Source organism: Lotus japonicus, chromosome 5 (assembly GCF_012489685.1).
Source record: "Lotus japonicus ecotype B-129 chromosome 5, LjGifu_v1.2".
Classification (NCBI taxonomy): domain Eukaryota; kingdom Viridiplantae; phylum Streptophyta; class Magnoliopsida; order Fabales; family Fabaceae; genus Lotus; species Lotus japonicus.
In genome coordinates this window covers 11,386,172-11,401,831 of record NC_080045.1, presented here as the reverse complement: position 1 = coordinate 11,401,831, position 15,660 = coordinate 11,386,172, and the positions used below count along the sequence as shown (strand labels likewise).

At 36.6% G+C, this 15,660-nt stretch overlaps 1 protein-coding gene and 1 long non-coding RNA gene across 2 annotated transcripts; one reads left to right on the top strand and one right to left on the bottom strand.

Moving 5' to 3' along the window:
* Nucleotides 1-310: 310 nt before the first annotated feature.
* LOC130721040 (putative disease resistance protein At3g14460) lies at nucleotides 311-4,966 on the top strand. The gene is made up of 2 exons (XM_057571767.1): nucleotides 311-4,178; nucleotides 4,743-4,966. Exon 1 carries the CDS (start codon nucleotides 435-437, stop codon nucleotides 4,155-4,157), a length of 3,723 nt encoding a protein of 1,240 aa, XP_057427750.1. The 5' UTR covers nucleotides 311-434; the 3' UTR covers nucleotides 4,158-4,178; nucleotides 4,743-4,966.
* A 351-nt stretch (nucleotides 4,967-5,317) lies between these two features.
* Nucleotides 5,318-13,035, bottom strand: LOC130721041 (uncharacterized). The gene is made up of 5 exons (XR_009013330.1): nucleotides 12,678-13,035; nucleotides 12,429-12,498; nucleotides 6,840-11,482; nucleotides 6,591-6,660; nucleotides 5,318-5,644 (listed from the first exon to the last, which is right to left on the bottom strand). It is a non-coding gene; the product is annotated as an uncharacterized LOC130721041 (long non-coding RNA).
* Between the last annotated feature and the right edge of the window lie 2,625 nt (nucleotides 13,036-15,660).

The following is a 15,660-nucleotide window of genomic DNA, read 5'->3' as shown; positions in this document are numbered from 1 at the left end:
TTACATCCAGCCAGCTCAACTGATTCAACTGTTAAGTTTAAGTCTTAAGCATGGAGAATACGTACAATTAATTTGGCTTATTTTTAACAATTGATTAAAAAATCTGCTGCTTTATCTACGAGACATGTGCCGGCATACAAAAAAAAACGAGACATGTGCCGTCTGAACACATGCTATAGCACAATTATCTCTAATAAAAATTGTGCAAATCTTCAGCATCCTCCAAATAAAGTGAGCATTCCGAGGAATCACTCACATATAAAAATGGCACAAAAAGAAAGCATCCTCCAATTGTGCTTAGAAACGATCGACAAACGAGTCGAGCCTCAAGATATACATATATACAGTATACACACAACTTGCAATTCCTTACCTTTCTTACTAAGTTTCTCTCTTCTCATATATCTTATTCCTACTCTTCCTGTGTTGAGATCATGGCGGCAGTTGGGGGTGAAGCTTTTCTCTCTGCTTTTATTGGAGTTGTTATGGACAGGCTGGCTTCTCCTGAGTTTGCCAACTTCATCCGAGGGAAGAAGTTTGACGATAATTTGCTCCAACGGCTGAAGAACACTTTTTATGCTGTTGAAGCAGTGATGAACGATGCTGAGCAGAAACAGATCAAGGACCCTGCAGTGAAGAAGTGGCTCGATGACCTCAAAGATGCTGTCTATGTTGCTGATGACTTTCTGGATCATGTTTCTACTAAAGCTGCAACTCGAAAGGAGGAGGTAAGCAACTTCTTCTCTCGCTACTTCAATTTTCAAGACAGGGACATGGTTAATAAGTTGGAAGACATAGTTGGAAGACTGGAATCTATTTTCAAACTCAAAGATACTCTTGGTCTTAAAGAGGTTGCTAGGGAGAACTATTCATGGAGACTCCCATCTACCTCTCTTGATGATGGGTTTAATATCTATGGCAGGGATCAAGACAAAAAGGTCATCCTCAAATTATTGTTAGATGGTAATATGAGTGATGGTAAAGTAGGTGTAATACCTATTGTTGGTATGGGTGGGGTGGGAAAAACAACTTTAGCCCAACTCGTCTATAATGATGAAAAATTAAAGCAGGAATTTGATTTACGAGCATGGGTTTGTGTTTCTGATAAGTGTGATATTCTCAAGGTTACTAAGACTATCATAGAGGCAATTACCAAAAGTAATTGTGGTTTGAACGATCTAAATTTACTCCATCTTGAATTGAAGGAAAAGTTGGTGGGGAGGAAATTCTTAATAGTTTTGGATGATGTTTGGATGGAGGATTATGTTGAATGGAATTCTCTTATAAAACCTCTTCAATTCGGAACTAAGGGAAGCAAAATTCTCGTGACGACCCGCATTGAAAAAGTTGCTTCTCTAATCCAAACTTTCCAAAGTTATCATCTAAAACAATTGTTGGATGAAGATTGTTGGTTAGTCTTTGCGAACCATGCATGTTTTTCATCAGCATCTAATGGGAACACAACTCTTGAAAAAATTGGCAGAAAAATTGTTAGAAAGTGTGATGGATCACCTTTAGCAGCACAATCACTCGGAGGCTTATTGCGAGGCAAGCATGATATCAAAGACTGGAATAATATATTAAGTTGTAACATTTGGGAACTTTCTGAAAATGAGAGCAAGATTATTCCGGCACTGAGAATTAGTTATCATTATCTACCTCCGTGTTTGAAACGTTGCTTTGTTTATTGTGCGTTGTATCCTAAGGATTATATGTTTGAAAAAGATGAATTAATCTTGTTGTGGATGGCAGAAGATCTTTTACAGCCTTCAAAAAGTGGAAAGACTTTAGAAGAAGTCGGTTGTGAGTATTTTGATGATTTGGTTTCAAGATCATTTTTTCAACGTCTTGGCACTTCAAAGCGTTATTTTGTGATGCATGATCTTGTCCATGATTTAGCGATCCTACTCGGTGGAGAATTCTACTTTAGATCCGAAGAACTTGGGAAAGAAATTAAGATTTGTGTGAAGACTCGTCATTTGTCATTAAGTGGGTTAAGTGATGAAGTCTATGAAAATTCTGATTTTTTTGGTAGAGTTAAATTTTTAAGGACACTCTTACCAATTCATATTAAAGAATCTCCATTCAACAGTGAAAAGGCAGCATGCATCATTATGTCCCGTTTGAAGTACTTAAGAGTCCTGTCATTTGGAAGATTTGTGGAACCATTACCAAATTCAATAGGTGAATTGATTCATTTGAGATATTTGGACCTCTCTTACACATTAATAAAGACATTACCGGAGTCATTGTGTAACTTATACAATCTACAAACTTTGAAATTGGGCGGGTGTTCATTGCTGACTATGTTACCTGATGGCATGTACAATCTTGTAAATTTGCGTCATCTTGATATTTGGGGAACTCAAATAAAAGAGATGCCCAAAGGAATGAGTGGATTAAAAAATTTGCAGCATTTAAGTAAGTTTATTGTGGGCAAGCACGAAGGGCAGAAGATCAAAGAACTGGGAAAGCTTTCAAATTTACATGGATCACTTAACATTTGCAATTTGCAGAATGTTGCCAATGGTAATGAAGCGTTGGAGGCAAAGTTAACAGATAAGAAAAACCTTGATAGGTTACGCTTGTATTGGTCTCTTAAGAGCCATTTTACAGACTCCCTAGCTGAAATGGACATTCTTGACAAGTTAGAACCACACCAAGACCTGAAGCATATATCAATATCTGGTTACATGGGCACAAAATTTACAAAATGGGTTGGACGTTCTTCCTACCACAACATGACTTCAATATGTCTATCTGATTGTAAGAACTGCTGCATGCTTCCTTCACTTGGACAACTGCCCTCTCTCAAGACACTATATATTTGCCAATTGAACGGGTTGGAGACTGTTGGTGTTGAATTTTTGAAGAGCGATGAATCCTTTTCAGGGACATCTTTTCCCTCCCTACAATCTCTGACATTTGAAGACATGCCGAGTTGGGAGGTGTGGCGTCCATTCGAATCAAATGCTTTTCCTCAACTAAAGAAGCTCTCAATAAGCTATTGTCCCAGATTAAGGGGAGATTTGCCATATAACCTTCCAGCTTTGGAATCACTTGATATTAGCAGTTGTGAGCAGCTTGTTTCTTCTCTTCCAAGGGCTCCTGTCTTGCGTTGTTTAATCATAGAGGAAAGCAATAAAGCATCATTGCGAGAGATACCTCTTTCGGTGGAAGATCTACGAATCGAAGGAAGCGAGGTGGTGGAGTCTATGTTTGAGGCCATTACCATCCCCCAACCAACTTCTCTTCAATGTTTAGAGATATGGAGCTGTTCATCTGCAAGATCATTCCCGGGAGATTGTTTACCTCCATCATTGAAGAAGTTGATTATTTTTAATTTCAGGAAGCTAGAATTTCCAAAGCAGCAGCACGAGTTACTTGAGTCTTTGTTTATAAATAGTTGCTGTGATTCTCTCACATCCCTTCCATTGGAGAGCTTTCCAAATCTCCATTCTCTCACGATCAGAAACCTTGAAAATCTGGAAAGTCTTTCAGTGCAAGAAGTTGCTCTCACAGATTTCGTCATAGATGGCTGCCCCAAATTTGTATCATTCCCAAGAGAAGGATTGTCTGCTCCCGGTATGATTGAATTCTCCGTCTCGAATTGCGACAAGTTAAAGTCATTACCTTGTCACATGAGCACTCTTCTCCCAAAGTTAGAATCTCTCAAGATAGACAATTGCCAAGAAATTGAGTCATTTCCTAGTATGCCGCCTAGCTTGAGATCACTTGAGATTGGTAATTGTGAGAAATTAATGAGGAGTCCTTCCCTAGCTTCGGTGGACATGCTCACCCGTCTTACCATTAAAGGTCCATGTGACGGTGTCAAGTCCTTCCCGGAGGAGGGTTTGGTGTTGCTGCCTCCATCCCTTACTTCCCTGGAGTTAGTTAAATTAACAAGTATGGAGACGTTGGAGTGCAAGGGGCTTGTCCACCTCACCTCCCTGCAACAATTAACAATTGACCGCTGTCCGAAGCTGGAGAATGTGATGGGAGAAAGGCTGCCTGCCTCTCTAATAAAACTTCAAATCACTGAGTGTCCTCTGTTGAAAGAACATTGCCAAATGAAGCACCCGGAAATTTGGCCCAAAGTTTCCCACATCCGAGGCATTAAGGTTAATGGAAGACCGAAGATGTATTCCTTGAGCTAATTACTAATTACTCAATCTCAAGTAAACGCCACTTGCCTAATTTCATTCATTTTCTTCACCAACTTTTTCCATTACTGTTTCAATTGGAAAAGAATTATCTTCTACCAACGCATTTATTTAACTTCTTTCATAATCACATAGATCACAGTCCAAGATTTACAGGTGAATTGATGTTTTTTTCAAATTGTGAATAGTTAGCAATTCTTTTTTCTACTAAGCATTCTTGTATTTTTATGCCAGTAAAAAAATAGTACAGAAAAAAAAAATCTCAATATAGAAGATATATATACAACTTAAAAGGATGATAAGGAAGTTAAGTTAGTGTTTTTCCCATGTATTACAGATATCAGTACAATCATATGAGTTCGTAAACTTGCTTTCTAACATAATAGTTTTACTGGCACATATCTTCATGGAAGGGATGTTTGTTTTGCTAAACTGATTATTTGCATCTCTCGCATACATTGTCATCAAACTTTTGTGCTAGAGTTGAAAAATTTTGAGTTAAAAAGTTTGGGAACATTTTGAGTGCAATGGGATTCTCCATCTCACCCCACTAACATTAGAAACTAATAACTGTTCCAGGCCGGAGGATATGGTGCGGAATATGCTGCCTGCTGCTCTAAGAAAACTTGAAATGTCTCCTGGGAGAATGATGTAAAATGAAACACATGCAAATTTGGCCCAAGTTTTCCCACATCTAAAGCATTATGGTTAATGACAGATGAATTTCTTGAACTTGAACTGGGATTATCAGTAGGCAATTAGTCTGCTCTTCATCGAGTAAATGCCACTTGCCCAATTTCACACTTTTTTTGCACCAAAATTTTATATTATCATTTCTATTCATCCTATTTCAAACGAAAACTGATTCATGATTTTTTAGTCGTGTACATGTTTCCTTTCTTTTTTACTTTGTTCATTTAACTTTGATATGCCAGTGATCTCAGTCTAAGATTTGGGGCATTGGTAATGATTAAAAATCTAAATAAAATAGAATTCTCTTGAAAAATTCTTTGCAGTGAACATTTGTGTATTTTTAAATAAAAAACTTCCTAAGAAAATAACTGTCACGACCCAAAATCCTAAATCGTGACCGGCGCACAGACTACCACCTTAGCCTGGCAAGTCTCATACTCATAGAATCATTTTCCAAGCAATTTATTCAAAATAACCATGTAGACATAATTTATAAAATTTCAGCAAAATCTCTTTTGATTTTCAATAGTTACAAAAATAACAACATATGCCAATAAGCTCTTCCATAACCCGTATTTCAAGTAAAATATCAAATTAACTCGAGTACTCCAGTGTCGACTCTTAAAATAAAATAATAAATCTAAATCTCAAATCTAAATCCACCTAGGACTCCCTATAGCTGCAGATAACCAGGATTAAATAAAAGTCATCAATATGACAACCTGTCAAAGGAAATAAGTCGAATGATCTGAATCTGACAATGGTCTGCTACTCAGTTGCCTGAAAATCTGTGGAGGGAAATAAGGAATGGGGTAAGTCACAAAGACTTAGTGAGCAGTCAACAACCACCATGAACAGGAAGGGGAAACAGAATAGGCACGAGTTTTTCTCTCTCAACTCAGTATAAACAGTTTATATCATCAATAATACCAGTTTAAATAATTTCAACAATGAACTTGACAAAAAAATCATAAAGTTCATTAATAACCACTTCAAATAAATACAGTTAAAATCATGTCTAGATATGAAAAACATAAAACCAGAAATATAATTAATAGGGTCACACATGTAGAACCATGAGGCGGCTCCATCTCGCTGATAGCCCTCTCCTCCTAAGGGATGACCTCTCTGATAGGGGTGGCTCCATTTAGCGGATAGCCCTTTCCTTTCTCAAGTCACATCGTGTCATCGGGGGAAGCTACATCTCGTTGATAGCCCTTTCCTCTTAAGGATTATCTTACCCAAGAGGCGACTACATCTAACGGATAGCCCTCTCCACCCGGAATCATGTCATATCTCATCAATCACATCGGGGGAAGCTTCATCTCGTTGATAGCCCTTTCCGTGCACTGGCGGCTCCATCTAACGGATAGCCCTCTCCTCCCGGAATCAAACTAGCTAGGTGCACCTAGGCCGTTACCTCCGTTAACGGCTACGGGGTTCTATCAAGGATCCCCAAAACAGTTTTCAGTCTCATCAAAAGTCTCAAAATCAACTTTCCAAGTTCATAATCTCGGTTTCACATAATTTCCAAAATCAAAGCAATATAAATTATTTTCTCATGTCAGTTCAGAATCAGACTCAGATCAACTTCATAAAAGCAGCTTTCAGATAATTCACGAACCGTAAAACATGTTTCCCCAATTTTCAAATGAATAAGTAATATATCAAAATAATTAAAAATAGCAATTATAGAGTAATAAAATTATGCCACAATGATTGAAAACCACTCACAGTTACGAAGAATCAACATGATTGCTCCCAACAACTTCATGACACACGAACGAATCACTAGCCGGTAAGTCTGAACACCAAAAATAGATTTCAATCCTTTAGCAACAATTACTTATATCATACTAGCTATACTGCCCGTGAGCAACTACGAAATCCCCCAATCATGTACCTAAAACCCTAAAATTAATTCTACTTAATACTACCATATGCTATAGTACTATTATTGAATTTTGTAGGTTGGAGATATACCTCAACGAAATCAAATGTGCAATCCGAAGGGTGGGTAATTTTCCCCTTCCCCAGAGCATAGCCTTAACCCCAAAAGTTAATCCACGGGTCTTCAACTTGAATGATATATTCTACCTTCAAAGCATGTAATTTTTATTGTTGGAGTATTGTATGTTGTCGGTGAGGGAAGAAGAAAATGATGAAGAAGAAGAGAGAAGGAGTTGCCGCACATAGGAGAGAAAAGAAATGTCACGAGAGAGAGACGAAGAGATGGAATATGGTTTGAAACATTTGTAATTGGGGAGTGGGGTACTGTTAGTGGGTTTTGGGTAAAATTGGTTTAGTTTTTCTCTTCTTTTTTTTTTCCTAATCTTATTCTCTTTTCTTTTAAAGTAATAATTATAATAATAGGAATTAATATTTAATAAAGTGGGTCGTTTCAGTCTTCCCTCCTTGAAGAAAAATTCGTCCTCGAATTTTGAAGTTTGAACTAACCTTGGGTCTCCAACAATGAGAGATACTTCTCACGTATAGTTATCTCACTTCTTCAAGTAGTTTCTTGCGAAAGAACTTTCACTGAACAAGTATCCAAGCAGTTCACCTTATATCAACCATGGGTACTAGATGCTCAATATAAGATAATCACTCATCTAAATTTACATTTTCATGATGATGAAAAGTGTGAGAAGAATCATATTAGTATTTTCGAAGCGAAGAAAATTGAAAAACTGTAGAAAGACTTCTGCGGAAGTTCCAATCGATAAGCTACAACACCAACCCTCTCTAAGACCTCCAACATTCTATTAAATTTTTGGTGTCAGCTTTCCCTTCTTAACCAACTGATCACTCCTTTCATTGATAAAACTCGTAAAAAAAAGTCACCATCTGCGAACTCTAAGGAGTGTCATCTTCTATCAACATAAGACTTTTTTCTCACTATGAGGTAACCAAACAATCTCGAACTAGCTTTACTTCCTCTACTACCTTTTTGACAAACTTTGTACCTACAAGCATAGCTTCCCCAACTTCAAACCACCATATTAGTGATTTGCCTCACCAAACAAGACCTCATATGGTGTCATCTGTATGCATGACTAATAGTTGTTACTATAAGAAAATTTCGTTAAAACTAGTACAAATCCAAACTCCGTATAAATTATAATACACAAGCATGAAATATATTCCCCAAGATCTAAATATTCCTCTCAAATTAGCGATCCATTTATCATAAAAAGTTATACCCAAATTTGATCCAGACCCCACAACAGTTTGCTAAGTCTTCTAAAATTGTGCATTCAATGGAGCTCATTGATCTGAAATCATAGACACACTTACACCATACAAACCACAATCTCATCCAAGGTAAATCTTAATATACATAGAAACAACATAAGTACTCTTCATAGGCAAGAAGTGTGCATACTCAATCAATCGATTCATAATCACCGATACTAAATCATAATACTTCTAAGCAACCATCACCAAGTTCATAACAACACCTTCTCACTTCCCCTATGATATCTCAACAAATTGAAACATCATTACTTGATTTTATACTCAACCTTCACTTGCTGACATGACAAACATTCAAAAGCAGATTTTCTATGTCTTTCTTCATCTCTTCCCACCAATAAAATTCTTTCACATCTCGATACATCTTACTATAAAATGGATGTATGGCATGGCTTTAAAAATAATGATGAGTATCTCCACATATTTATCTTCTCAAACTAACCACCTTAGCCACACACATCAAAGAATCAAGTTGTAAAACATTATGAAAGTCAAACTTTACCACTTTGAACATCCTCTACCATCTTCACCAATTAAGGACCTTGACCTTGAGTCAATCTAAACTCATCAACAAAATTAGAACGGATTTTCACGTGTGCCAACGACGAGTTGAAACATGCAACCCAATCCAAACTCTACTATCAACAAGCTTCTAGTGTCATTCCTAGTCCTTAGGAATATACAAGAATAATCAATAAGAACAATCACGAAATGATCCAGGAATGATTTAAAGATGCGACTCATTAAGTCCATGAAAATGATAGTGACATCACTACTTCCCAAGGCATGACTAATAAATTATTATGGCCATAGCATGTTTCAAAAGTTATCTCAAAATTTCTTCCTTCTCAATATTCAATTGATGATACTCAGATTGCAAGTCATTTTTTTTTTTCAAAACTATTGGGCTCCTTGTAGCCGATCAAACAACTCATGTGCTTGAGGCAAATGATATTTATTCTTTGTTGTCACATTATCCAACCTTTCTGTAAGCAAACAATAATTGCGTAGTTCAATCTTTATTCTTCACAAATAAAACTAGTGTTAGGAACCAAGTGTGTGGGAAACTTTATCTCCATGTTAGGCGGTACACCAAGAATTACATTCAAAAATTTACACACTATAAGAATCTCTTCTTGTGTCCATTTAAGCTTTTTCAGTATATCATATCAAAACTAAGTATCCTTGAAAACCCTTCCTTAGTAACATGTTAGTTCCCAATGCTGAAATTAGATTATATGGTGTCCAACTTCAATCTCCTGAAAATGAGAAAGATGACTCTCTAGGTAATTTAAACTTCACTACTCTGTTGTGACAATTCAAAGTATCATGATAAAGGGTCAATCAATCCATACCTAAAGATCACATCAAAATCAATCGTGCCTAATGCAATTAAGTCTACCAAAACCTCTCAATCTCCAACGAGTACCACCACAGGATGGTCCACAAAATTAACTATAGAAAATTCTTCAGGAGGTGTAGCCACAAGCCCATAACCAACATATCATTTCAAGAAAGAGAGTTTACCAACATGAGAAGCATATAAAAGAAAATGGGAAGTATATAGCTTTTAGATCAAACGAAAACGAGCATCTCAAGAATATATAGAAAGTATACTTGTAACCATGCATTGGTAGCATAAGTGTCCCGAAAAGTAAACACAAAAACTAAAGTTTGACCTCTACTCACCTATCTCTGATCTCTCCCATAAGATTCCTCTACCACGTTGTTGTTTCTAGTGACGGGGTTTAACCCACTGCCATGATTCAATGATTATTATGTGATCTATCAAGTCATTGTTTCTTATAAAAAATATGGTGATTTAATGCTGGGTTTCATTCTTCCGCTGCTCTACTTGACACACCAGACTTAAAACCTTGGTAAAAGTGGAATTCCACCAAACCATGTATCCAAATAGATATTTGCCCAGTTCTCTAACAAATCTCCTAGCACACATTTCTTCAATAAGAGAATAAGGGAAATATATATATATATATATATATATATATATATATATATCAACATATACAGCTAAAACAGACACTATACTCGGTTACAGTCATGCCTTCAGCCTTCTTCAGTCGCTCAAACTCCCAAGTTATGCCATTCCTACACGCTATAGAAGGAAATGATATATAAATTTCTGCTAAAACTCAGCCCATGCTAACGGAGGCGATCCCATTGTTCTCATATGCGTAAAGTCAACAAACCAATCATATACTAGTACTACACCATCTAACTGAAATGACGTTAACTCCACCGCTCTAATGTGTGCGCATCCAAGTATTCTCCATAGTCCCCCTAAAGCACTACCCGATTTTGTTCCTCAATTGCACAAGTACTAGAAAGGTAGGAGAATTTAAGCTTTACAAACCCAATTCAACGTGACCTCAATCTCTCTAGTGGTGCCTACTTGGTGTTGCTCCCTTCTTTCCAACACCTAGTTTACGCTCATAAATTGTCTAATGTGGGTTGTTGCTGCCCAAAAAAATCACTCAGACGCGTTATTGCAATTCATGCTATAATTCCTTATACCAACCGTAAGTTCTGTCGTCCATGAATTTCATTACCTCAGTATAAACACCTTACGTTAGCTACATCAATGAACAACAAGCCCCAATCGACGATGGTCCTTGGCCTACACTACAACGTCGACCACTACCACCTTAAGAGGTTCTAAATAAGCTAACTCATCCGCTAATAGAAAATCAAATTTAGGTGGCATGCTCACTGAACAAAAGAATATTCATCAAATATAAGACATGACTCTGATTTTTGTGAATGAGGAACAAACTCAAATCACACTTTGGAAACGACTCTAGGAATCTCATGGGGCGTTAATAGCATCTTTGAAGTAAGTTGTGCCGCGGTTCACAATTTACTAGAAAGATTCTATCTCTACCTCATGTCTGCAGCTAATAGGACCTACAGCCAAAGCTCTGATACCAACTTTGTCACGACCCAAAATCCTAAATCGTGACCGGCGCACAGACTACCACCTTAGCCTGGCAAGCCTCATACTCATAGAATCATTTTCCAAGCAATTTATTCAAAATAACCATGTAGACATAATTTATAAAATTTCAGCAAAATCTCTTTTGATTTTCAATAGTTACAAAAATAACAACATATGCCAATAAGCTCTTCCATAACCCGTATTTCAAGTAAAATATCAAATTAACTCGAGTACTCCAGTGTCGACTCTTAAAATAAAATAATAAATCTAAATCTCAAATCTAAATCCACCTAGGACTCCCTATAGCTGCAGATAACCAGGATTAAATAAAAGTCATCAATATGACAACCTGTCAAAGGAAATAAGTCGAATGATCTGAATCTGACAATGGTCTGCTACTCAGTTGCCTGAAAATCTGTGGAGGGAAATAAGGAATGGGGTAAGTCACAAAGACTTAGTGAGCAGTCAACAACCACCATGAACAGGAAGGGGAAACAGAATAGGCACGAGTTTTTCTCTCTCAACTCAGTATAAACAGTTTATATCATCAATAATACCAGTTTAAATAATTTCAACAATGAACTTGACAAAAAAATCATAAAGTTCATTAATAACCACTTCAAATAAATACAGTTAAAATCATGTCTAGATATGAAAAACATAAAACCAGAAATATAATTAATAGGGTCACACATGTAGAACCATGAGGCGGCTCCATCTCGCTGATAGCCCTCTCCTCCTAAGGGATGGCCTCTCTGATAGGGGTGGCTCCATCTAGCGGATAGCCCTTTCCTTTCTCAAGTCACATCGTGTCATCGGGGGAAGCTACATCTCGTTGATAGCCCTTTCCTCTTAAGGATTATCTTACCCAAGAGGCGACTACATCTAACGGATAGCCCTCTCCACCCGGAATCATGTCATATCTCATCAATCACATCGGGGGAAGCTTCATCTCGTTGATAGCCATTTCCGTGCACTGGCGGCTCCATCTAACGGATAGCCCTCTCCTCCCGGAATCAAACTAGCTAGGTGCACCTAGGCCGTTACCTCCGTTAACGGCTACGGGGTTCTATCAAGGATCCCCAAAACCGTTTTCAGTCTCATCAAAAGTCTCAAAATCAACTTTCCAAGTTCATAATCTCGGTTTCACATAATTTCCAAAATCAAAGCAATATAAATTATTTTCTCATGTCAGTTCAGAATCAGACTCAGATCAACTTCATAAAAGCAGCTTTCAGATAATTCACGAACCGTAAAACATGTTTCCCCAATTTTCAAATGAATAAGTAATATATCAAAATAATTAAAAATAGCAATTATAGAGTAATAAAATTATGCCACAATGATTGAAAACCACTCACAGTTACGAAGAATCAACATGATTGCTCCCAACAACTTCAGGACACACGAACGAATCACTAGCCGGTAAGTCTGAACACCAAAAATAGATTTCAATCCTTTAGCAACAATTACTTATATCATACTAGTTATACTGCCCGTGAGCAACTACGAAATCCCCCAATCATGTACCTAAAACCCTAAAATTAATTCTACTTAATACTACCATATGCTATAGTACTATTATTGAATTTTGTAGGTTGGAGATATACCTCAACGAAATCAAATGTGCAATCCGAAGGGTGGGTAATTTTCCCCTTCCCCAGAGCATAGCCTTAACCCCAAAAGTTAATCCACGGGTCTTCAACTTGAATGATATATTCTACCTTCAAAGCATGTAATTTTTATTGCTGGAGTATTGTATGTTGTCGGTGAGGGAAGAAGAAAATGATGAAGAAGAAGAGAGAAGAAGGAGTTGCCGCACATAGGAGAGAAAAGAAATGTCACGAGAGAGAGAGACGAAGAGATGGAATATGGTTTGAAACATTTGTAATTGGGGAGTGGGGTACTGTTAGTGGGTTTTGGGTAAAATTGGTTTAGTTTTTCTCTTCTTTTTTTTTCCCTAATCTTATTCTCTTTTCTTTTAAAGTAATAATTATAATAATAGGAATTAATATTTAATAAAGTGGGTCGTTTCAATAACTTACAGTCTTTTCCTATGATTTGCAGTTTATTGTACTGGGACGCGCACTGTTGAACTTCCCAGTCACAAAACTTTCAACAAATCTTTTATTTAACATTTTGAGGTATGGGATCTCCTAATCCTTTTGATCAGATGTTAGAGTGATAAATATGATAAAGATGTCTTCATGTTTTGAAAAGTTGGTGTTTCTGTTTTACGAACATTGAAACAAATAGTTCCCTTCTTGATTAGGATGGGAATGTCAATCATGGTGGCTTTAATTGTACAATCATGTTAGTTCTTAAACTTTCATTCTAATGCAATTGAAAGATTTTTGCATCTTAATCGATTAGTTGTATCTATTATTTGCATGTTAATCATGATTTTTCCATGGTAAAGATTCCTTCTAATGCAATTGAAAGATTTTTGGATGTTAATCATGATGGTGCTTTCGCTGAATCGATTATTTGCAACTTAACTTTTTAGTTGTAGAGTTGAAAGATTTATAGAGAAGGAAGTGGCATCAAAAGTACACATTTTTAACTCAGAAGGCTGCAATTATTGTGCTGTTAGTTCCTTTTCCAATGGTTGAAATCTTCAATTTTTAGAACCAATTAAAGAAAAGTATGCTGCGGATGCCTGAAGGAAGTTTTTGTAGAATAGGTTTGGTAATTCGTTTCAACTCTTTTTGAACAAAAAAACTGTTTTAGTTTCTCTAATTTTTAGTGGTTAGTGATGTGATTATATATTCTTTAGCTTACTATAGGTCTTAGAGCTGATATAATGAGGTGCTCCTTTCATGAGCTTGAACTTGAATCGGCTAACGTCCTTGTTGATTATGCTTGGAATATCAATCATGTTGACTTTGGCTTGCACAATCATGTGAGTTCTTAAACTTCCCCTCTAATGTTATAGATAGTTTTACTGGCACAACATTTCCTGGAGGGAATGGTTCTTTCACTTTACTGAATATTTGCATTTTACACTGTAAATTTTGATGTCAATTTTTTGTGGCGTTGAAAGGTTTTGGAGAAGAAAGTTGTATTCAACTGGACGAATGGTGCCCCGTGAAGCACGTTTACATTTGGCCTAAAGTTTCCCAAATCCAAGGTATTCTGTATGGTTAATGACAGATAGATTTCTTTGACAGGTAATTATTCTGCTGTACCTCAAGTAACAGAATGTCAATAGCAGATAATTTGTGTTATATATTTTTGTAACTACTTTCTTTACAGTAATCATTTGTGCATATTGAAGTCAAGCAAAACTTACTGAGAAAATGACTTATGGTCTTACAGTTTCTAAAGTGGTTATTACAACCAAAACTTACTGTGTAAATCATTGTAAATTTGCAATAACATCGTTGTATGGTCTTACCATTAAACTGAGCAGCCACAGAATATATTTTTTTAAACATTTTGAGGGAAGATTATTCAAGCAAAGATCTCATTGCATTAGGAATGGCCTGAGCTCAATAGAAATTATAATAAGGAAGATTTTTGGACTTAAAAATAAATTTGTTCCAACAGATATTGAAGTGGCTCCCTTGTTGATTATGCTGTGGTGATATCAATCCTAATTGCTTTATTTTCGACAAGCAGGTGAGTTCTTAAACTTCCTTCTAATGTTAATAGCGAGTTAGCTGGCATATTTCTTCATGGAGGGGATATTGCTTTCACTAAACTTATTATATGCATCTTATATTGTACACTTTGCTGTCATTGTTTTTGTAGAGTTGAAAGATTTCAGGAGTACGAATTGGCATCAAATGTCCAAACTTGTACTATAAAGGCTCTAGTTATTGTGCTTTTCGTTCCAGATTTCACTGCCTGCCCCAGATTTGCTTGAAAGATTGAGACAACTACTAATCCGAAAATCCGATGGAAGGTTTGTTGCCGTTGTTAATTCAGCAATCAAATTCTGCTGGTTTTTAGTCTTCTATGAGGTGTATATTAAAGATGAATTTTATTTGTAAATTCAGTTAATTAATGGAGTTAAACCATGACATATTTGACAGCCTTGTACACATCACAATTGTAACGCCCCAATTTCTCAACTGAGGAGTCACATTAGTTACCTAACAAAATCTAAGGACTATTTCGTAATCCTAAGAAAACACAATATATTTTTTTTTCCTTTTCGAAACACTGAACATAATTGAATACATAACATAGACTTTATTCAACAACCCGTTCCCGACATATAATAATAGTGTCATACAATATCGTAAGCAGGTTTCCAAAATAAGTACGCTCACTGGAACAGTGGCGAAGATAAAGTTTAAACAACAGAGTTTTCAGATGGGGAAAGAAACTCAGACATAGTCCAGCAAAAGGAAGAAGCAACTGCTTCATCCACCTCTACTCGACCGCCCACGATCACGGTCTCCAACTTGAACAGCTAAGCTTCAGCGGAAGGCTCTCCATCGCCTAATAGCGTTAGGCGCCCAAACAACAAGTAGCAAATAGAAAGGGTTAACTCCATACAATTACCATGTATGAAAGAGAAAATCATGCTATTCAAATTTAACTACCTATCATGGTAAATAAACCAACAACATAACTAAACTCATA

Excerpts from the sequence above, each read along its gene's own strand:
- LOC130721040 (XM_057571767.1), top strand. The coding sequence starts at position 435 with ATGGCGGCAGTTGGGGGTGAAGCTTTTCTCTCTGCTTTTATTGGAGTT.